Source organism: Numenius arquata, chromosome 15 (genome assembly GCF_964106895.1).
Source record: "Numenius arquata chromosome 15, bNumArq3.hap1.1, whole genome shotgun sequence".
Classification (NCBI taxonomy): Eukaryota; Metazoa; Chordata; class Aves; order Charadriiformes; family Scolopacidae; genus Numenius; species Numenius arquata.
In genome coordinates, this window is record NC_133590.1 from 4,020,624 (window position 1) to 4,044,985 (window position 24,362).

At 46.2% G+C, this 24,362-nt stretch overlaps 1 protein-coding gene across 2 annotated transcripts in view; it reads right to left on the reverse strand.

Annotated features, from left to right (window-relative positions):
- The window catches only part of SH3PXD2A (SH3 and PX domains 2A), a 272,406-nt gene that overhangs the window by 59,935 nt on the left and 188,109 nt on the right, over window positions 1-24,362 (reverse strand). For both annotated transcript variants that reach the window (XM_074159062.1, XM_074159061.1), the window contains exons 7-8: window positions 15,694-15,741; window positions 5,698-5,829 (exon numbers count right to left, since the gene is read on the reverse strand). In XM_074159062.1, coding sequence (XP_074015163.1) covers window positions 5,698-5,829; window positions 15,694-15,741 — 180 coding nt within the window. The remainder of the gene's footprint in view (window positions 1-5,697; window positions 5,830-15,693; window positions 15,742-24,362) is intronic.

Here is a 24,362-nt window from a genome sequence, read left to right on the forward strand (position 1 = left end):
GCTAGAGGAACAATGTTCGGCCTACATAAGTGTTTGTTTCTCCTTCTCATATTCTAGGAACAGTTCAAGGACTGATGTAGAGAAGGGGCTGCTGTATGAGGGAGTATTTACCTTTTATATCATGACCATAGTCTCTTACAAGGTTTAAGAATCAAATACACAGCCATGCTGGGAAGAAATGGAAATGCAAAGCAGCAAAGTAGATCTCTCAGAGCAAACAGATGAAGGTACAGCCAGAAAACAAGTCCTGAATCACATCCGATGTGCCATCTCTTCAAATGCTTTGTAAGGAAAAAAAAAAAATCTTTCCAGGGAAAGCCAGCATGCACAATTGCACCTGAAATAAAGCATGATGTTGGCAATTTGGCACACCGTGTCTGGCAACGCATCCGGCCAACCAGTGGACACAGCTATTGATATTTCATAAGCAAACACAGTAACTGCATTTGCAATTTTGTGTAGATCTACATCCACATTTGAAGCCTAGGAAACCGCTAGCATGTCGCTTGTCTGTTAGAATAAACAGAAGTGCACTGGTTTTGGCCAGCTTTTGCAGGATGCTAATTCTAATGCTCAGAGCCATTTGCTAGCAGCGCACTCGGTGCCATGCTCCCCCTGTGTACAAAGTGGGGATCATGAAGACAACATCCCAAAGAAAGGGGCCAAGTGGCCGAAAGCAGATATAAAACAGGAACAGATGTCTTTACAGAGACCCACCACGCTAAGGAAAAGGGACTGAAATAAATCAATGCTACTTGCAAAAGCAAGCATGGCAGAGGGGATATGGGGATCAAAGATGATCCATAAAGTGCTAGAAACATGGGGGTTTTTATTTGGTCCACTTTGATGGTGCCCCTTTAGCCAAGACACAGTAATTCATCAAGAAACTAAACTTGGTCTGATTTGGTACTAAGTAAGACCAGTTACTTAACCCCAGAAAGCAACATCTTCAAATAAAGGGTGCTGTGTTTCTCATAAAGAGGCACAAAGCAAACTCAAAAAGCTGTCAATCAAAGAGGACGGAGCCTGAAACAGAGCAGCCAGTGTATCCCCAGGAGTCAGAGTCACAAGAGAGCTGTGGCCTCTTTATGTCCCTTTCCCACTGCAGCCACCAAGCAGCACAAGTGAAACCAAACGGTGATGCAGAGCACATTGCCGGGCACACACTGATCTCCCAACCCTGCGTGGACAACCAGCAAGCCTCAAGACCCCTAAGCCAGGGCACTGAGACAAGCAGAGACCTTCTTCATGGATATTTTGGTGCCGTGTCCCACATCCCAGGCAAGGGGAGAAGAGCAGCCTCCCTTCTCGGAGCTCCCTTTGAGTCCCAGTGAAGTTATGCTAACCATGATAGCTTTGTTTTACGTATTGTGCGTAATATAATATTGGAAATTGGTCTGCAGTTATGTAATTGCGAAGGAAATGGCTAGGGTCCCGCTCAGCCCTGCTGAAAACACCATCCCACGATGCCTCCACCGCAGACACGGCTCCTGGAGGCTGCCAGGGAAGAGCCCCCGTCCTGCTTGCAAGCAGAGGAGCAGCAGGAGAGGCAGGGGTGCTCGAGAGTACGGTTATACTTCACTGGCTGTCAGGTTTTCCATTGCAAACACTGCTGCCACAGTTTATAGCTTGACCGTTTCAAGCCACATCCACGCAAAACTTGGCAGAGAGGGAGCTGCTCCAGCCCAGTCCCTCCCCTTTCTACCTTAAAGAAATCTCTGCAGATTCCTGCGTTAAAGTCACAACATTCCCTTTCCACAGCAGAAATGCATTTTAAAGTCATTCCACAAGGCTTTTTCAGTTAAGATTTAAAAGAATTTTATGTACTTGACAGACAAGACTTGACTATTCACGTTGCTATTCTGAAACAGCTCAGAAATGTTTAGACAGTATTGGACAGTGCAGGTTGGTTACACAGTGCCTTTAAACAAATTACAGTCACCTCCAACGAGGAACACCAGCCCTGTAACTACAGCCTGCTCCCAGACACCATCTGGCAAGACTGTAAACCTCCGTTTTTCTCCTGACACATTTGTGACCATTGCTACACGCAGATTTTCCTCCTCAGCTAAGGAAAAAAAGAAAGAGATAAACATCCACCAGATAAGTCAGGCACACTGTGGGTCTTCTGCTCACATAACCAGAATTCAGAAGGTCTGAAGGACAATTTTTATTGAGCCAAGATAGGTATTTGCTGCAAAAAAACCCAAGTGCCACGTCTGAGAGCAGGTACATTGCTAAATAATTTGCTCTGAAGTAGAGAAAAACTACAGATTTCTTCCAGCGTAGCAAAGTTTGCTTTCGTGGCAGTTGCAGCAACAGTCAGGTTACAGTGACCCATGGGCTTCACAACTGAGATGAAGGGTTTCAGAAATTATTTAGCACATATGCTACACTGCCCTTGCTTTTAAGTCATAATACCAAACAGAAGTTTCGACTTCAAGTGGCGTCCAAGTCTTAACTTCCATTGGCCCAATAATGAAGACAACCTTATCCAACTCTTTTAGCAAAAGAGAAGACTAAGTACGAGACAAGGCCCTACCAAATGGGCTTGCACCTATCTGCCTGCAAGGCGCCTTAAATATCATTTCTTATATGGGAAAAGTAACACCGAATAATACAATACAGTAAATGCAACACACTTACTTAAAATGAAGTTAATTCAGCTTGATTGTAACTACATAGAGCTTCAATGAATCAAATATCAGATTCCTCCCCCCTCCCCTTCTATATCTGCCCTATACACTGGCCTTTGAAAGCAGAGCTTACTTTCAGGGGGTACTCAATTTGGAGGCAAACATCACAGGAGACAGTAACTCTAGCTCAGGCCATAGAAGGGTTCAGAAGAAAACAGCTATCGGGACATTAAACAGGCACCATTGTTTGGAAACTGGTTTTGACCTTCCTTGTATAAAAAGCATAGGGCTGTTTGACTAGCCAAAGGAAGGTGTTTCTTCCCTACAAAGCCATGCAAGAAAGAAGTCAAGGTTTTTCCCACTCCAGCATAAAAAAAAAAAAAGAGAACCATTTAAGTGTCTCTAGGCTTAGCAAGCAACCCTCTTCAGGAAAGGTTTCAAAATCAAGTAGTCATCTATACCTTTTCGTATCTAGCTTCCCCAAAGTACAGCTAAAAAACCAAAACCAGATATATGATATGCTATACACATCTATACACACAAGGAAGTTTGAGATATTGGCCCAGAGGCACATCCAATGCACACTGCCCAGTCTGATGGGACTTCTCAGCCACACAGCTAACAACCTATCTAGCCATACTTCCTTCTTTTCACTGAAGAAACAGTCCCTGCTGCAGGTGACATCCATAACACCTTACATCACCTTTGCTTGCTTGGATCAGGAGAACAAGCTTTATTTATACAATCACAGATATAGTTTCACAACACTTATCAAGCCAACATAAACATATAATCAGATGAATTAGTACACATGCATAGTTCAATAATCTTAGTTTCTTGAAAAGTGTATCTCCATGTTCTTAGAAGTCATAACCACATCTCCTAGGCTTGCTTGCCTCCACCAAACAGACACCCAAATTCAAACAATAACTCGTGAGTTTTAAAAGTTGACACTTGAGAAACTTTTGCTAGTCTCATTATGTGCTATTCATAGGTTCAGCTGCAGCTGAAGAGAGAAGAAGTCATAGTATTAAAGTCATTCCTGTGGTACCTTAGCCTAGGAGAGAGTGAGTGTATGCTTGCAGTCCAGCTCTTGGAACAACTAAACATGATTTCCCAGCCAAAACAATTTAGACAAGCACCCAAAGCAAATGCTGCTCTCTCCATCACCAATCAGTGATTTTTAAAAAAAAAAATAAATATTTTTATATCTTTATTTTATATACATATCTATAAAGAGCAAGATCATAGGATGGTGTTCAGAGCTTCAGATCTCCTTCCTTATATACATGGACATTAAGAAGTCTGGCTGCTAAGCATCAGAATATGGTCTTAAAAACTGTAATCCAAGTTCAAGGATGCTTCCTTAGAAGAGTCATATTTCTGGACCCACTAATTAAATTCAAACCCTGACGCTCTCCATTTATATCTTCACATACCATGCGATTCAATACAATACGATGTGAACTGTGCAAGGCAGAGAGGCCACATTAAAAGAAAATACAAAGGAACTGTAATTTGGAATTCAGACACTTCTTGCATTATTTAACAGCCCAATTCCCTGGGCTCCATAAGCCATTATCCAAGACAAGGATATCATGGGTATGAATATAAGTTGCCACAATAACCAGGCTTGTTCTGACAGCAGGAACACCCACTATTGACAATGAGGAGCCCTCAGGCTTGGAAGGGTAGATGGTTGTCCACTAGCCTAGACACAGTTTAAGAAGTTAAGACATTTTCCCCCCCTTCAATCATACCAATTGCTTTAAAGTGGGTCAGATGAGCATTTTATCCTCTACTAGTTTTGCAAGTCATACAGTCAGTAACCAGGAGACAAGCATTTCTGTTCATACTAGCCAGTGCATTTCCACACACTATCCTTTTGGACACCACATTCAATCACTGGCCAGCAACTGACTGCATCGCTTGCAGCCAAACAAACATTAGGCTTTCAGGCAGCAAACAAAAGTTAAAAGAAAAATAAATAAATACAATGCACAGTCATCATTGTGAATAACCTGACTCAGAACTCTGGGAGATGGATGCGAGTCCCAGATCAGGGCGCCCTGGTTCCCCCAGGCTCTGGCATGCCCAGCGTGCTCCAGAGCCAGCCAGCCGTGAAAGCCCTGCATGTGGAGCTACCACGACATCAGCCTTCACTCGTATGGCTCCAAATGCCAGCAGCTCCTCTGGATGAGGATACACAAGTCACGAGTGGGCTGGAAACCAGTCCCGGACAACAGCTTTGGATTAATACACAAGGAGCGCTGGAGAGGAGGAGGGGGAGCTGCTGAAGACATGCAGTTATTCAAACCAGCTGCTAACCCGCTCCAACCACTCACATGTACACAGTCTCCTGTGTTCAGGCTGACTCAAAGCTACCAGGCATCTAAGAGTTAAAGTACACAAAAGATATCTAGACAAACACTTGCCAAAAATATAATTTTCCAAGTGGAAGCTGGCTATTCCAGGGATGGCAGAAGGGATTTCGTCTTGCTTTTACATTACAGGCTCTGCCTCCTTGCCTCAAAATTCCCCAATTAACACTTCTGCAAGTTTTGAAACTGTGCATGGCCACGTATTTATCTACGCACATTCTCCCCCTCCCTACCGAGCTCTGGGCCACAGGCTAAGCTGTCAAGCCAAGTTTCATCCCAAGCAATTTTTAAACACTCATCCTATAAATCCTCCAAAAGGGGAGTTCGTAATGGAAACGCTGACAGAGACTTGAAGAGACAGCAGGGCAACTATATCAGTCTACTATACATCAGCTTCATTAGCTGCAGATCCTTCTCTCCTTCACCTTCATTTTCCATTAGCGTACTTTGGCTAATTAATGCACAAAACCCATGAAACATTCTTACAGTAGAAGGCAACATTTGGCCCGCAGCCCAAATCAACATTAAGAAACTTCAACATCCTCAGCCAGACATAGTAACTGTACCAGATGGAGCTAACGTACAGCTACAAGTAGTGATGAGGAAACTGAAAGAAGAGGAACACATGCAAAAAAACCCAGGACCATTGGAAGAGGGGAAAAGCAGCAAACGTGTCTTACCACTTTCGTTTTTCTCTATGACATCCACGACCTCTCCAGCCTGGAGGCTGATCTCAGAGTTCTCTTGCTTCTCATAGTTGGACACCACCACATATTGCTCCAGGATCATGGGTTCAGAGCTAGCATCAGCACCTGGGGAAGGGAAAAAGCAAGCCGTAAGCCAGCTTCCAGCCATGGCTCCTCGAGAGCGACCTCCGTCCATCCGATTCACAACAGGCCAACTTGTCACCAGAGCCAAGAGAATCAGCAAACAACCTTAGCTCGCAGCATATCCCCAAATGGCTGGCCATATAGAAACAGCCTCCTCTGGCCCACAACCCAGCAGCACAGAGGGACATTGGAGAGAAGAAGAAGAAAAAAGGGGAGGGGAAAAAAAAAAATACAAAAAGGAGCTGAAAACAGTGAATTAGTTGCAAAGTTTCATGATGGATTCTGAAAATAAACCTCTTCCCAACATGGTTTCCACAATCCTTGCTCCCATTCAGAGAGAAAAATCCTGGGCAGAAGTAGCATAAATCCACAGCTGAGCCATCCCCCCAGTAAACCCAAAGAAAAAACAGCTCTCCCCTTGGCGGCTCAGCTCCTTCTCCACTCTAAAGGCTCGAGCTGAAAGTCAAGAGGGGGCTGTAGATGCCAATCATATTCGTCTGCACTGCAGCCCTTAAATAGAAACACATGAGCGGGATTGAAAGAGAGGGAGGTGGAGTGGAGGGAGAGAGGGGAGGGCGGGGAAGAGTGTTTACTTGAAACAGAAGAAAGAAAAAAAAAAGTTATAGCGCCAGATCCCTGCTCAAACCCGGCCACCCCTGCCTGCCCCCCGCCAGCTCCGCAGTTCCGCATTCCCCGCGGCAGAGCAGCCCCCAGCGGGACCGGGGCGCCGCAGCCCCGGGCTGCCCCAGCAGGCACAGAGCTCCAGCTTCCCCCTCTCCATCACCCTTCGGCACCTCTTGGAGCCAACCTCTCCAGTTCCGTTTCTCTTCATACCCAGGGCTTTCGGCTGTCACAGCCATTTATGAATGAGCGTAGGCTCTCACACAGAGAGGGGCGAAAAAAGGCACAAAATAACCGTTCTCTTCGCTTCCCCCACACGCCTGGAGTTGTTTCTTGGGGTGGTTTTTTTTTTTTTTAAATTTCTGACTTTTCCACCCCCAAATTAAAATCATGCCTTTTGAGGTGGAGCTGCGAGGCAGGCATGATGCCATGCCAGACGCAGAGAGGGACCTCCTCGCCCTGCCACTTGCTGTAGGAGACATCTCTACTCTCTGGTTAACATAAACAGTGAGGCCAGGGCCCCCGTACCCCTAAACCCAGGCATAGGCTGACTGTGCTCTGCCTGGAAACCACCTCGAAGAGTTCTGAAAACCTTTGGGACACCGGCGTCTCTTAATTTGCCCTCCCTTACACATGCTTCAAAGTGTCAAACCAGAGCAAAAAAGCACCTACAATTTCTGTCCAAGAGGCACCAGACACATGCCTTAACGCAAAACTATTTCACAGGTTTCCCAAATTACAGCAAGATGTATTAGGGCAGAGTGGTTTGGGCCAACAGCATCATTTTATACAGTAAGAGGCAGTTCCTGTCTCTCTAGATTAAGACGCAGATGGAAAGGGGAGACGGCAGCAGATGTACGACCTGCCGCAAGTCCCGTCTCACATGACGGGGGCAGAGCCAGGAGCAGGCTCCAGGTCTCCTGAATCTCTTGATGACAAATTGGCTAGAAGAGACGGGAAGGAAGCAGCATGGTCTGAAACTGTCCACCAGACAAGTCAGGGGACTGACAGCCAAGCACAGGATGCTCAGCACTGTATTTTCAAAAGCGGCGTGTACATATGCATTTGGGCTGAAGATGCAAAGTGATTCTACAGACAAATAATTAGCATCCCTGCCAAGAGAGAGGTAAAGAGTGCATCAGCCATTAAAACAGCATCCTGTGAAATGAAAATCCTAGAACAAAAAGCAATTAATTCAACTGTTTCCTGAAAGGAAACACTATCACAATGCCTCCCTTTGGACCAGATTTAAGAAATCCAGAAAATTAGAAGACTTCCTTGCTCCCTAAGTGTGCCTCTGACTCTCCTCAGGTTACATGGGTTAATTTTCTTTAAAGAGGAGTCATCTCCTCTAGAAGTTTGTGTTTAAGACATTTAGCTTTTTTATGGATAGTTGAACCACAGCCAGTAGCAGGAATAGGGGGAGAAGACCATGAACTGACAACATTGAAATTTATAATAAAAGTTTTCACCATAGCTGTTCATTCCAAGTAAGCATCGTGTTTCTGGTCATGATGAATTGACTTGTGTGTTCTGGTTTAAACCAGTGCTAATTGGGCTATCTATAGCATGACGAGGTGCTTTCCCCTCTTTCACGCTGCTTCCCACAGGCTCTGCTCCAGTCCAGAATCGGGCAGCATTATCATCTGCCTTCAACCTACTTATGCAAGTAACACCTACAATTCCCCCTTTCTTTTAGCCTTAAGATAAATAGCGGTTCTCTAACCAGAAACAAAACCTGCCACAGCCTTACATTTACGCATGTGCATCAGCAAAGGATTCACTGTGTGGAAAGGCAATAGGAGGGACCGAACAGTGGCAAAGGCAGCAGGGGACACGCAGGAAGCTACTTGCTCGATAGACACCCCAAACGTCTTCTTTCCTCTAATCTCCTAGATTTCATGGGAGTGAGGAGAAAAAAAAAAAAAAAAAAGCCCAAAACACAGCATTGGCTTGGTGTCAGGAGCAGTGTTTGTGTGTTGCACATGACCCTGACGGGAGCAAGGAGAGGACCAGGTTGGCAAACACCCTGCCGTCAGCCACTGAGGCCACGCCAGGGACCATGTGCCAGTGGAGGAACCTTGCCAGGAAACCCAGAGAAGCAGCACTTCAAATCCACCTCCGCAACTCTGGCGTCAAAAAAAAGTGGGTTTACAACAGTCCAGCAAGATAGATGATATCTACAGTCACATATCTGCAACCCGGGAAGTCTTTACAATGCCATTTACTCCATCCTGCCTTGGATAAAGTACTCTCTGTGGGAGGATTTCTTTGTCGCTACAGTGGCTGGTACAACATACACAATTAAAAGGTTGTTTTAACAGAAGCTTGTATAAGCGTTACAGAGCTCCCATTAAGACAAAAAAAAAAAAAAGGGGTGAAAAATTCCTTGGTCTAGGAAGTAACCAAGGTCAAACTTGCTCATTTTCAGCTACAGCAGCTCATGTCCAGAGGATATCCCCCTTTGGAGGGGAGGGGTCCCTGTGGCTCCTGGAGTGACGCTTGCCCAGAATTAAGCACTGCACTGTGAGGAAGACTTCAGTAAGAGTGAAGGAGGAAAGAAAGGAGGAAAAAAGACAGAGAAACAGCTCCTCCCAATAACCAAAAGCCTTAAACGTTTTCTGGATAGCCTGGTTTAGGTTGTTACTATATTCCCTCCAGGCACAGTTAGTAGGGTAAAAAAAACAACAAAAAACCAACAACCAACAACCACCCCAAATTTAACCCTCTTCAGCCTTCCATCCTTCACAAGCATCTTTAGATGATTTATTCCTCAATGACACTCAGGATGTCCACAACATTGCTGGTACGTTATGTGAGACCGCAGGTTCCTCCTCCCCCCCCCCCCCCCCAACCAAAAGGGGACTCAAAAGACCAAGCCAAGCATCGCCACAGAGAGCACAGCACCAATCGCACCCACCGCCGTGGGCGCTTCCGTACCCCTGGCAATTAGTTCAGGTCTAATTTGTAACACGGGACACAGCATCTCCTTGCAGAGTAACAGCCTGCCCAGTGTGGAGCACACCAGAGAAGAGGGCTGCAGAAGTTCCCCGGCAAGCTCACATGCACACTGCAGTGCCCCCCTGGCGGGACAGCCCCACTTTTTTAAAAAGACTTTTCAGCCCAGGCAGGAGAAACGGAGAGCAGAGGAGAGGATAAGGCTGATGTGCCAGCTAAAGTTCCGCCCCCCCCCCCCCAAAAAAAAAAAGCACAGAATTAGTTTTTTTTGGTTTAGCTTCAACTTGCAAGCCCCCCCCCCCCCCCCAAGAGCAGAGCACACGACAGATCGCTGGCTGAAATAAGAGTTTGCTTGCCTCTCCGTTTATTTTTGCCTCGAGTCCGTTTCCTGGTTAAAGTCTTGAGGATACCCCTCCTCCTCTCCATAGGGCTCCACTTTACAATCCTCCCGCTCCTCACCTCAGCGATTCCCTTCCTGGGGCTGGGCAGAAATGTCATCGGAGCTTGTGCGTGCCCCTCACAGCTGGCACTATTAAGTGACACAGTTGCACCCTGTCCCCCTCGCCAGGCAGGGAGGAGGGAGCATCATTCCTCCCGCTGTACTCAAGAGACCGGTAACTACTGTGAAAGCCTCCTAAATAAGAGCGCAGAGCACCCGTTCCAAGCAACGTCGTCTTCCTCCTCCTCCTCCTCCTATGTTGCAACAGCTAAGACCTACGATGGTTTTGCAACAGCCAAAAATTAAAACCACCAACTGGACTCCAAAAATAAAATCATCTGGATATGGAAATCTGAGACTCCTGATCTTTGCCAGAGTACTGTGTTGTTATCAGGCTATAAACATGTCTGCTCTTTTAATCCATACAGCACACAGGCTTTTATATTACCCTTTTATGATTATCAATCAAGTGTTTACAGATTCAGACTAAATGAATTAGTACTGGGCCAGTCAGTGGAAGTTTCGCAGAAGCGGCCAAAACCACAGCAACGGTCAGCGAACGCCATGGGGATGATTCACAGCCGAAGCCACCAACTGGCAGGTAATCCGGCTCTTCCCACCCGGGGAACAACGGCTGAGGACAGGCGTAGGGTCTGCACGCAGGGGTGTCCGGCAAAAAGCACCCCCCGCAAGCCCCACAGCTTTCCACGCCATAAAGTCAGAGCTTCACAGTTTTCTGCGCGTAGGGAGGAGTAACTGCGGTAGCTTGGATCTAGAGCTGTGGTTTCTCGTTAAAGCCAATTCGTCAAGGGTAAGCCTTTATGTATCTCTGGAAAACTCCTTTTGGGGAAGGAGGAAAAAAAAAAAAAGAAAAGGAAAAAATACCCAGAATAGCAGCAAGCCTACTCAAAATCCTCCAATCTGTCTATTCGCTCACAACAGCCATATGCCCAGCTCTAAACAAAGGGATTTTCTTCCCCTAAAAACTTTACCTCTTTTATTTCTTATCAGAAGGACCAAGTCACTATGATAAATAAACATGTTAAAACTGCATGTTTTCTTTAAGCCTTCCACCAGAGACCTATCCCCAAGTATTTTAAGATAGAGAGCTTAGGTCTGCCTAAAAATTGGGTTAAGTGTCTAATGCACACGAGACGGAAAGCAGACTTCACCACGTAAATCACATGAGATTACACAAGAGCTCACGATCTCACAGGGGTCTCCAGAAAGCAGTTCCGAAAATAACTAGTTCCTAGAGTAAGCAGCGGGATGAGGCTGAGGAAGCCTCCTACAAGTCTCCTTGAGGACAATATGGATTTATATCAAACCCATGTTTCTAAGCCTAAGATCTCTCTACTATTCAGTGGGGGATGTTTGTGGGTTTCTTTGATTATTTTTTTTCCCCTCTTTTTCCCCTCCTGTAATGTGCCCTAAACAAACAAGCCTTTGACTTATCTCCTGGATACTCCTGCACTCCAGCCTGGCTTCAGCTCCCTTCCCACTTACCAAAATTCAGGCTATATTTGCACATCAATTGTTCTTGGAATTAAAAGGCCATGCAAGACTTGTGACAACAGGAAAGGAGATTGATCTCCGTCCCTCCCACTAGACAGGAATTCCCCCAGTCCTGGCAGTGTTTGACTTGAGATCAACAGTTCAGTTCCAGGCTCCCCAGTTCCAGAAGGACAGGGAACTGCTGGAGAGGGTACAGCAGAGGGCTACAAAGATGAGGGGCCTGGAGCATCTCTCTGATGAGGAAAGGCTGAGGGACTTGGGTCCTTTTAGTCTGGAGAAGACTGAGGGGGGATCTGATCAATGCCTATAAATACTTAAAGGGTGGGTGTCAGGGGGATGGGGCCAGTCTTTTTTCAGTGGTGCCCAGGGACAGGACAAGAGGGAATGGGCACAAACTTGGACATGAGAAGTTCCATCTAAGCATGAGGAGGAACTTCTTTCCTGTGAGGGTGGCAGAGCCCTGGAAGAGGCTGCCCAGAGAGGTGGTGGAGTCTCCTTCTCTGGAGACATTCCAAACCCACCTGGACACGTTCCTGTGCAACCTGCTCTGTGTGGAACTGCTTTGGCAGGGGGTTGGACTGGATGACCTCCAGAGGTCCCTTCCAACCCCATATCATTCTGTAATTCTGTAACAGCAGTATAAGTTGCTATACCGATAACTTGGTATAGCAGTCCTGAGCCCCAAATCTTTAGGGACAGAGACAGAAGTTCACCACCACCCGCAGTAGCTAAAGGAATTCTTTACTATGAGGGTGATGAGACACTGGAACAGGTTGCCCAGAGAAGTTATGGATGCCCCATCCCTTGAAGTGTTCAAGGCCAGGCTGGATGAGGCTTTGAGCAACCTGGTCTAGTGGGAGGTGTCCTTGCCCATGGCAGGGGGGTTGGAACTCAGTGATCTTTAAGGGCCCTTCCAACCCAACCCATTCTATGATTCTACAAATTCAGCAGAAGTCCAGACCACTCTCCAGGTCTTAGCAATTAAACAGTACTGGCAAAAGTCTCTTTGCCTCATTATAGATGAAAAATAAGTATTTTGATAAGGTTATTGATGCACTATCATTTCTGTAGTTCTTTCCTGACCTCAGCCAGGTAGCTCTTCTACGCAGAACAAAGCAATTCTGCCGCCTTTTCAGAAAATAGTTTCAAAAGCAGATGACACCCTGCTATTAGGCAGAGATAGGATTTAAAACAGAAAGGGAAGGGATATGACCATTAAAGTAACTGAGAAGACCCAAAGCCCGAGAAGTTTGGCCTAAAACCTTGTCCAAATGCCAAAGAATGCCCAAGACTAAGACAAGGTCAGCGCCATCCACCCAGTGATGGCCAGGTCAGCACGCAAACCCTCTCATCCCAGGTTAGCAGCCATGATTAACGTACAAGAAGTTTCTCTGTAAGTGAGCATCCATGCCTACACCTTCCTCAACTCCACAGCACTCGTGCTCTGCAAGCCTTTCAGTACGTGGGGCAATAGCTTCCTTGCCGAGTAGCTAAGAACTCTGGTTTTTCATGTTATATTTCTGGCTATACATGCAGAAATCTTCTATTCTGCAGAAGTCTCCATGAGCTGTATTAACTCCCTCCTGCCCCTCTGGGTTGCTGCTACAAACAGCTACAGGGAGCCCAAGCCAACAGCAGGCATTGCCACCAGGAAGGGAGTATGACCAGCGATCACAGCGGCAGAAAGTTAACCCGATGCCTGGATCCACTCCCCAGCGTAAGGCGCACGTAGTATTTTCTAGCGCTTCTAAAAGCCAACATCTGGATACGCCTTCAAGAGTTTGGGACAAGTGGCATCTTTAAGGTAGACTGTGGCTTCCAGCACTGGAGTACGTGTCTGATGCACAGCTAAAACCAGCAGCAAAACACAGCCCCCACGGGGAGCGCGTTGGGAAGGAGCTTGGCCCATGGTAAATGGCAGGCACTCTCTCAAGTGAGTGCTCCAGTTCAGTTCTTCCTTCTTACAGTCCTCAGCAGCATTTCCAACAAAATCCTGACAAACGGACAAATTCAGTGCTGACCTTTGCCAAGTGGAGCTTGTTAGTCTCAGGATTTTTATTTTTTATTTTTGATCTGCTAGGTTTTAAGACAGAGCCAAGAAAAATTAGAGGCAGGAGGGTGAAAGGAAAAAAAATAAAGTTGAGTCCTCTTTCTACTCCTTGGAAAGTTGGCTCTCTGAACAGCGATTCCAACCAACTAGGTTACAGGTAGCAACAGTTAAGAATGCTTAAGTATTCTGCCCACAAATCTGTTAAACTGCTTGGAGATTTTCACACAGCTGCTAGACAGGGTCTTCCACCAGGCTGAAGTCACCTACACAGTCTGGCATTTGCCCGAGTCCTGCTCAGGGGTGCAACGCATTCACATTACTCCACACGGCACAAAGCAGACTAGCCAAGGAGTTTAGCGCTAGTTGGGGCATCCCACCACAGCACCTCTCGGGATGTGGCTGTATGGCACCCAAATTTTTCCAACGTAGGAAATTAAACCACTTGCAGTCCTTGGTTAGAGTCCCCACTTCGTGGAACAGTTTCACGCCCTCAGCTAGAGCTCAGGCAGCACGAAATCGGCTTCTGTTCTAGTCTCCAACCTCCAGCCTGGGAGATCGTATTCAAATTCAAGTCTGCTCCATCACCCTGCCACATTAGGATGCAGCCTATGGCAGTCTGGACTGAGAAGTAGGTGTTGGAAACTTGGGATTCATTCGGATGGGAAGTAAACTGAAAGGCCACATGAACTGGAACAGCCTGGGGAGCTAAGAACCTGTCAGACGCACCAGAAGACTTCCGAGCAGGATTATGTTTCAACATTCACCTTCTTGAGCACCATGCAATGCAATCAATCACTTATATTTGCACAGATATTTCTGAAGCCAAACCAGCAACATGCATTTAGCTAAAAGCAGTCAACAGAAGGGAAGAAATTTGTTTCTATTAAAGTTTCCACTTCCTTGCCCTTCAAGGAGGATGAAAACCTTGGCATTCAATGTCATTTTACATTTAGCAACATGAAAATTCCCAACAGATATAGAATCAGAGAAACTCAACCTCACCCCCCAGCCAGATAATCTAAGGGCTTCTTGTCATTCTTCCCAAGAGACACCACCTCTTCTGTCTCCTCCTCAACACATTTCTCTCCTGTTCAGTCTCATTCTGTTTTTCTGCCTGAACTCCCTGGTGACCTATCAACCACCAGGCTCCTGTGACCAAATACTTCAGATATTTCTGCACTTTTATATCCAACTACCACCCTGAAATTAGACCTACTCTGCAGGCAGAACCACCCCAGAGATATATTCAGCTTCTGTCAAGGATAGCATTTCTGAAGTCACAGCAGTTTTGCTTACTAAAAACCTCAGACAAGCAAGCACTCATCCATTGAGAATGGTGGGATTTTGTTCACATACTTTGAATGGGGCATGAACTTGAGTATTTATGAAGTCAGGTATGGAAAGCAGCGGGAGTGTTTTCATCTTTCCTTGCCTTGAGACCTATGTGTAGCCTTAACTGCCTAGGTGATGACCAGGCCAGCATCCTGTACAGACATAGGGCCTATGGCTCGTGATCACTTATCTTAAGTCTGAAGGAAGATAAGACCTCTTCCGTGGTATTCCACATCAGGTGACAAATGTTTGCAGAAGAAATCCAGTGGTTACCCTGGGGAAGTCCTGATTCCTTATACTATAAAGCTTAGGTTTTGCCTTGTATTGGACTACTTCTCCCCAGACACTGACACCTCACCTAGAAGTTGTTTTCCTCCTTCCTGAATCCTTGTGACAAGGAGTAAAATTTTCATGGGAGTATCAGACATCTTCCTCAGAGTCCCATGTTTTTCACATAAAACCCTTTCTACTTACCGTGGAAAAGCAAAAGAGCGTTTCAGAAGAACAAGGAGCACATAGTTATGTTTCTCTCCTTTATCTCAAGCCATAAGATTACTCACTTTCGCTCCTCGTCTTCTCCATTCCACACGGGATAGTGATAGAGGAGCTGTGTAGGTTCTTAGCTGCGGCCGGGGTCAACCCACCACAAGATGGGAAGCTGCTTTGGATTGTGACTTTGAGTTGGGCAAGAAAGATACAACACAGCAAACTACTATCCACTGCTAGCAGCAACAGCAAGGTGAGGCAGCAAGCAGAAAAGCAAAGCTCTTCCTTATCAGAAGTCATGCATCATGAAAAACTAACACAGACATAGATGACAGATCCTGGATATCCACTGTCAGAGACTCACATTTGAGACAACTCCAAAACCACACACAGTTTGAATTACTGACTTTAATAGCATGCAGAACACCAAGGCACAAGAATTTACCTGGAGTGACACTCTTTTTTGGAGTCTCAGACAAACTGGACATCCAAACTTGAAATCCAAGAAGAGGGCAGCCATGAAAAGAGAAAGTAATTAGAGAAACAAGAAAACAGTCATATCAGACAGATTGAAAGTTAGTCGAGAGAGTTAGAAAGAAACATTAAGTTTTCCTTAGGAGTGGTGTTGGCATGATGGGGACTCAGTTAAAAGTCAAGTCATAAAAAATTAACTGGGTAGTTCTTATGTTTTAGGGGACTTTCGGAACTTCTGAAACTGATCTGTAGTGATCCGATCTTGCTTGAGATCTCAGAATAAAACATGTTCTGAGCTCATTCCCAATAGGACAGGGAAAGCATACCAAGAGACAGTTTGACTCATTAAGCCTCAGACCTGCAAAAGTATTTAGCTTTGCAGCTGTTAATGATCCCCAAAAGACCAACAGGCAACTCATGGAGATTGAGCTTAGCAAACACATGCAAGTTTCTCCAAGCATTTGCGTTTTGTTACCCTAGAATAGCGTTAAGGAAAATAACAACAGACAAATAATACTCCACGGAAAAGACTACAAAGCTCAAAAAAAGGTACATTCAAAGTTTAACTAGAAATACCATTTTTTTTTTTAGCCAATGAATGAGGCAGAAACCTGATTAAGGAGAAAGGCAATAGAGTTGCTACCAACAAGGTCAAAAGATTTCCCTCCCCCTCCATGAAATGAGGTGTAAATACTTGGCTTGGGATTCTGGGAATACTCTTCAAATGCTAAGTGGTGGGGTATTTTTGTTTGAATACACTGAAAGCATGTTTTAAGAGTTAGTAGGTTTGCCCCCATTTCAAAATAAGAACCAGCAAACACTCCCCTTCTGTTGGATGAGGGAGATAAGGACAGTTGTTACTCCCACCTTGTCTGGGAGAAAGGACGAGGAGAGGTGTTTGTATGATAGGCTAAGAATTTCCTACATTCTGACAAACAAGTCCAGAATGCAATTTTAAGAACTCATTTGCAATGGGGAGCCCAGTTCTGGACCCATCAGTTCAACAGCGGAGAAGATCACGCTTCAATCGCTTGGAGTGAGGGGCAAGCTATACTGGTGGCCTTGTCTATTTGAGTTGATATTCTGCAGGGCAAAAGACAATAACAAGAGAAGCAAAAATCAGTAATAGATTCCTACATCGTAGGAGAAATTGCTAGCTTGATACAAAACGTAAGAAACAGCTTTCAAACTTCCCACTGTAAGCCAGAAGTCCAAGAAACACACTCCTGCATTTCCTCAGCGCTAAGGCAATGGTGAGGTTTTGAAATCTTTTCTTTAAACCAGGCTCACAATTTTCATTGTATCATCAGAACAAAACCAGAATTCAGATTGATTTGGTGTTTTGCTTACTTTTCAGTCAGTTCTCAATAGCGGCAGTCTGGAGGAAAACCTGAAGCCTTCCAACCATCTAAACTCCCAAACCCATGCACTGCACTGTCACAATACAGTAAAAAAAAAATACACTGTGGGAAGTTCCAATAATTTACTTTAGATTGCCATTTAAGAAAATAAGAAAAAGGCTCTGCATTGGTTGAGTACAACAGGAAATCATCTGGCAGAGTAACTTGTGCTCTAGCTTATGGAGAGAATATACAGCATGTTTCTATTACAGGCTCAGGGCACGCATGGGAAGGGTGTGAAGGAGTTGTTGTCAGCAACTTGTCTATTAGCTTTTGACTAGACTTCCACTGCCTTCAGGAACAGGATTGTGAACTTCAGTCAACTGTCAGATCTTTTTCCAGACAGAAGAACCTGAATATGGCAGCGATAAATAAAGCAGAAGATTTATTGCAGGAACAACTAGGAAGATTTCAAACAGTGTGCCCCAATCCAAATCCAGCAAAAAGCTGAAACAGGCAACAATTAAAGATAGAGGGAATAAGCTGTGCTTAACACAAGCTTTCTTGTGGTAAATCTTAAATCCCCTTTCTTCTTGGGCAGACAGATCCAGGGTAGATCTTAGATCTAGATCTTAGAGCTACCCTGGATCTGTCTGCCCAAGAAGAAAGGGGATTTAAACCTAGATCTGCAGTAGCTGTATCTACAAACGCCCCATGAGAGATCTCAAGGAACCAAACTCACCATAAAAAAAAACCAATTCCGTTAGCTACTATCAATTTTTTTAAAGTTTTTTTTAAACAAAGTGTTTTTTTTTTTTTTCTCCTTGTCAAAACCATTGGTCTACGCCAGACTAAAAGGGCAATCGAAGTATTAACTGGTAAACAATCCCATAGGTCCCCAACGTGGGCTCCCTGGCCCAAGCGCTTCTCAGCTGCCCCAGCCTGACAGCAGTTAGATGTGGATGAGGTTGCTTCTGAAGCAGAAGACAGCCAGCATATTTCAGCTGCTCCTGCACATCTGCTTAGCATTAAACTTCCTTCTTGGGGATTTTTTTATTTTTTATTTTTTTTTTTTTTATTCCAAGACGTTTAAGCTCTAATTGCTACCAGCTTTTAAGAGTTCCCCCTACAAATAATAAAAATATCAGACATTAGTGATGGATTCCACTTCACAGAGAGCTCAAACGAAATGCCGCGGAGGGAGCCAGGGTACGGGGAGGAGGTCAAAGGCCCCAGAAGCACGCTGTGCCCGAGCCAACAAAACGCAAGCTCTGCACGGCCCCGGGTTTCCCCTTTAGGACAGAGTTTTACTGGAATTCTGCATGGGGCTTGGAGCCGGTTTCCAACGGGATTGGTAACGGTAAACGAACAAACCCTCGCTTCCTGCCTCTCCTCTCCCCCGTCGCCACACGGCCGAGCGCCGGCTGGTCTCAGATGGCTCGGAGGTGGGGGGGAAATCTCAGTATTTGGAAGGGAAGTTAAAGTTGCTTGCTCAAAGCGAGCCACTCCTAAAGCAACGGCATCCCGATTCTGCTCCTAACATCAACCCCCACAGCCCTTGCTGCCGGCTTCAGCTGGAGCCAGAACAAACCCCTCCGATCGGAATTATTTTTAAAAGCTCAAGAGAAACACGGGTCCATAAATTACAACTGAGCCGCAGGGGCGAGGCGGTTGTGCAAAAGCAGAGAGGAGGCTCCCCGCCGGAGCCGCACTGCACAGAAATAGCAGCAGAGCAGGCGTGTCGCTGGAAGCGGCTGCTGAACCCCATCCCATCCCACCACGGAGGTGGGCGACCCCCAGATGGGTCAGCTGGGCTCCTCAGGTGGAGAGGGAAAGGAAGGAGATAGGGAGCACCAAAGGATTTAAAGACATAATTAAGCTGGTTGCTGCGGTGAACTAAACACATGAAATGGATGATATTATTTAGATTTTGCCAGAATTTTTTCTGCTGTCAGAGAGACTGGTTTGTTTGCTGCTCCTCCCACCACTGGCAAGAGAACAGGCGCCAGACTGCTGAGGACCAACGCTTTACACTTGTGATACAGCCCCACTCATCTCATTTTTAGCAGCAGACTATTTGTCTTGTGCACAGTTAGAACAGCGCAAGCTTCGAGGAAAACTTACAAAAGCTGGAGTCAGTCTAGAGTCAAACCCACGAGTTCAATGCTACCGACATCCAGGAGATGCCACATTCATGGTTCACATCAGTACTGCACATCCAGCTGGGTCCTGGTCCAGCAGGTGCAGAGAAACTCCTCTTCCACAGGCATTTTAGCAGTAGCTACTGGTGCAGGTTTCTTTTTAAGCAGTATTACTGGCAAAATGTTCAATGGTGAGTCCGGCATCCAGTATTTAATACTGCTGGAAAGGCCAGCAGGAACACCTTCCTAAAGATTCACAGGACTGCATATTGCTATCAGGGCTACCAGGGACAAACTTTAAAAACAAACTTTTTTTAAAACTAGTGTCTGTATAGCTGTCTAGCCTGTTAAGCTACACATTGCCCAACAATATTCCTGCAGTAATTCCAGGGAATTGGATCATACTGGTCATGAGTCTCAGTGTGGTTGTAGTTCTGGCCATGCAGCCCTTGCCCCAAATGATTTCTGGCATAGCTGAGAAGTTAGCATGGGCCAGAGACAAGTCCTAACAAGTGATATGGATGTGGCTACCTTGCTTTGGAGGGTAAAGAGAGTTTAATTATACAGACATGACCTGTTCTATGGAACGCAACTTTCATAGGAGATAACAGTCCTAGGTCCGTTCTCATGAAGCCTTATCTTAAACATCACCTGGGAACACAGAAATCTTCCTGCAGTTGTTAAGGTGCACCTTAAAATACTGAGAAAAGGATTATAAGAACAAGTTGCCATGCTGAAAAGACGCTAAGATCTAAAAGGCTGCCCCTTTCCAACAGTGATCAATTCTGTAGGTCATTAGTCCTCTCCATGATGAGGTACTACTGGCTCAGTTATTCAAGGACCACAGTAGTGAGTGCAGCTGAGCATTTTGCCGATTTATTTTCCAGATATACACCCTTCCTGTCTTAATTGGAAGGGTGAAAACAGACTAAGCAGTACAATCTTAGAGTAAACTGAAACTATACTGGCTTCCTGGGAAGTCAACAATCAGTGCTCCACTCCACTTAAGAGAACTTCACTGGTGGTCCAGTAACTGGCAGTGTTTCCTCAGACTGGAACTGGGGTAAATAAATGCTTCTTCTACTCATCACTGTTCAAATAAAAGGCATTAAGAGAAGAATGGGGGTGTTCTCATCCCAACAGAGGTATCTGATAAGTCAGCAAAAAGTGGGCTGACCAGGCTGTTCCCTAGAAGTGTCCTTTCTTAGAAGTGGCCTACAGCCTTTCTCATGGTAACATTTGTCACATACAGCAGAACAGAAAACAGAAGTTAAGCCTTTAGTTCAATCTACAGTTTGGAGGTCAAGTCTGCCAAGGAGTTGGTATACAAGTGAAGTGCCATGTTGTTGTCCTGGGTGCTCAGGTGGGATGCCTTACTGCCCAGAGCAGGTAAGGAACCCTGGAGAGCCAGATTTAGTCTACTTGATCCCTCTTCTGGCTCCTCCAGAGCTTCTTGCTGGGATTTTGCCTCCACTTCTCCCCTCATTGCTTCCTTTCTGCCCTCTTCAGACAAGCTGAGGAACAATCTCCTCCTCCTGACAAGGTGAGGCTGGCCGTCCATACAACCAAGAGCAGGAAGCTCAATGAAGAACCCTAAAACTGGGGGGTTTGTTTCTGCTCCCATCTGCAGGCAGAACATCATGCTCAGTGTTCCCCCATACCTTTGTGAGCCATCTCCAAACCCTTCATCTCCCAGACCTATTGACCATCCCTCGTCAGCCCGTCTCCAGGTTTTTCTCCTCTACCCCTTCCCCTTCAGCTGGGGCTTGAGCCTTTGGTTCAATGGGAAAGCAGTAAGATGCAGCAGTACGAGACTAGGGGAGGCAGAGAGAAATACTGGTGTTGCTAACCTCCCCCAGGAACGGCAGCAGCTACTTTTAACAGAGAATTACCCTCATACAGAATCTACATGTAGCTCTACAATATGGCTGTACAACAGCTTGGAAAGAAGAAAAAAAGTAGATGAGCCGTGATCTGCATTGGAACCATTTTCACACATGCCTGGCTCCCACAATTAACTCATTCAATTAGGCAGAGAACAACAGATAGCCAGAGAAATGGGAGGATGGCACCGAAAGGTTCCAAGTGTTTTGATCTTTTTCAAGCACCGCTGCTCAAGGCTCCCTGTTGAAGGGCACCATTGATGTTTCTCCCTCCAGGCTCCAGAGGGACCTAAACAAAAACAACATTTGTGCCCAGTGCCTGACCCGGGGTGGGCCTGGCCAGACATTACACTTCCTAGGTACCACAATGACAGATTTATTTGCTACTGTGATTGCTGGGGAGCCACCCCTGTCCCTCACCAGAGCAACTTAAATAAGCTTTCCTTGCTCTTATGCCTGTGGGATGCTAGTGCATTATGTTTAAAGTGTTTTAAGATGGTCCTTACAGGAATACAGAGATATATTCAATTTTTTTCCCCCCTACTGGGAGCCTGCATTTTAAAGTTAGCATCCCTGCAGAGATATCTCCTCTTCTATATACTTGAAGCAGAACACCTCCACTCCCCAGGCCATCTGTTCCGGAGGTAGTATCTTAAAGAGCTACATCTTGGAAAAAAAAAAAAAAAAAAAAAAAGAGTTGACTAGTAGATTATCAAACATGCAAATCCAGCTGAAGGGCATGAGTATGAGGATCGGCAGCAGGCATTAAATAAGGCCATTAATTTTAGTCCTATTCACCAAGTTCAGCCCCACCACGAACGGCCTGTGTGACGCTTGTGCTCGGCAAGAGGTGCTGCGTTTGTGCAGAGGGTGGGGGCAGATGTGCTGAGCCACAGCGAGGAGCCCAGCGAGCACCTTCCTCGCCCAGAAGTGGCTGCTCCAGGAGCTGCCGGGGCTCCTCGCCTCCCCGGCACCAGGCTGCAGACCAATCTCACACCACTTCCACTTGCCACGTAAGCAGGGCTGCCTGGCGTACGCTAGACCCACACACACACTGCTTGGAAAATGCTCACATCTGGCTTTCACGTGACTTGAGCGTGCCTCAGAAATTCATCATCTGGATAACTCCCTCCTGCAGGGGAGAAACCCACAACCAGAGAGCTCTCTCCCGAGTTGGAATGGAGCAGCGGGGCGAGAGGATGGTGTGCTCAAACTGCACGGCCACACGCTCACCAGCTGCATTCCCACGGCCTCCCGCAGTCCTTCGTCCTTTCTAAGGGCACAAACCTAAAGAAAACTTCGTTGCAATATTCTACTCTGTTTACTGCTGCAAAACCCCATCCCAACCCCATCTGCAGACCCAAAAGTATCCAGGATTGTTTAGTTTTTTTTTTTTTTTTTGTTCTGGCAGCCATAGCTCATATTAACTCTTTCCACATGGCAAGCAAGGGCTGCTTCCCACATGATCGCAGTGGTACAGCCCCTGCACATGCAGTTTTGTAGCAGTTCCCAGTTTTGTTGGGAAGCGCCTGGAATATCTGAACACTAATCCACACCTACAGCTGCGCAAACTGAGAGCATCACCCCTCCGAGGGGAAAAAAACCTGCCTCCAACACTGCTGGGGAAGAGGGCAGAGAAGTCTCAGCCGTTGCACTTGGAAAGTCGCAGGTACTTACGCACACTAGTATGGCTCAAAAATAAAAAAAAAAGCACAAGAGTCAAGTCCCAACTGCGAAGAAGTCACACTGCCAAGCACACAAAATGTACTGCAGCATCAGCATGTCCAGGCAGCCCGTTTTAAGTGGCAGCAGCAGACTGAGCCAGCCAACTGATGCGTATGTTATAACTCCTGCTGAACACCTTCTAAGTAATGCTTCCAGCCACCTCTGGTTAGATGAGCCACTCCATCCAGAGCAGACTGGTGAGGATTTTGCCTGTCACCCAGCCCGGACGGAGGCTAGCCAGAGCGTGACAGGTATAAAAGCACCCACAAAGCTGCAGGCACATAGAGAGTGCTATTTTAGAGGTGAGTGCTCTCAATTGCCTAAGGACACGCGCTTTGCCATCCAAGTTTCCTTCTCCCAAGAGAGATTCAAGTTTCAGGTGCTTACCAGCCTGAGACTAAGTTATCTAAAACCCGCAGGTAAAAGGTCTGCTCCTCTCAGCCAGCCAGACCTGTCTGTGCTGCATATGGGCTCCTGCAAAGCCTGAGGATCATCACCCTCCACTCCAGCTCCCAAGTGCATTTCTCACCTGCCTTATCTAAAAAAATAATCAAAATCATGCCAAAATCAAAATCCAATACCGCAGTTGTCACTGTGCAAGAGAGGAAAAACCCACGCAGGCAGTGTTAATACCATCTGCCACCGACAGACCGGGGAGGAAGGCAGAACAGGAGCAGATGGAGAATAGAGAGCTCCTTAAAAAACACGAGAAATGCCATTGCACACCCCCTGAGGTACCGAGTGCTTTCTCGGCGCTCAGCAGAAGGCTCTTCGAGGCATTCGCAAGGGTGCACGCTGTTGTGCCGTGGCTGTGCTGGAGACACACCTCATACTTGCAGTCCTTCCCTGCCCACCCAGCCTCCCTGCCCTCTCCCCGACACGGGGCTCTGCGCAGCATCCATGCTGAACTGGGAACGGCAGAGAGCACAAACACATTCCTTTCCCTAATCCTGTACCCTGTCCCCACAATTCAGTTTAAAAGCCAAGGAGCAAAACAAAGACCCACACGACACACAAACAGCTCTTGCTCTCTTATCCCGTCATCCTCCCACCCCAGCACATGGGCCACCCAGAAGACAGCGATCCTATACATCCAACGGGCCACATGTCCCATCAGCGGAAAACCGAAGCAGTACAGAATAAAGTCTCCTATCTGCACTTCTCTTCAGTAGCCTCAGGCAGACGTCCAAAGCATTTCAGTTTAAACAGTGACTTTAAAAATATGGTGTACGAGGAGAAGTGTGAGACCAGTTTCCTACTGCCAGAATACCACAGGCTGGATTTGGAGCGGTGGATTGGTGTGGACAGATTCACGTCTTGACTGAACATGCAGAATTGGGTCACACACACACACACACACAGATGCTGCAAGGAGATGAAGTCTGCCTGACTTCACTGAAGCTCTTTCTCAAATCCTACTTTGTGCCAGTGCACCTGAGCACAGAGCAATAGCCCACCTTTGGAAGAGACACGGAGCGGATATTCCTTCCATTATATGAAGAACTTGTTAAAAACAAAAAGAAACCAGGAAAGAAAGTGAGCTGCTTTGGG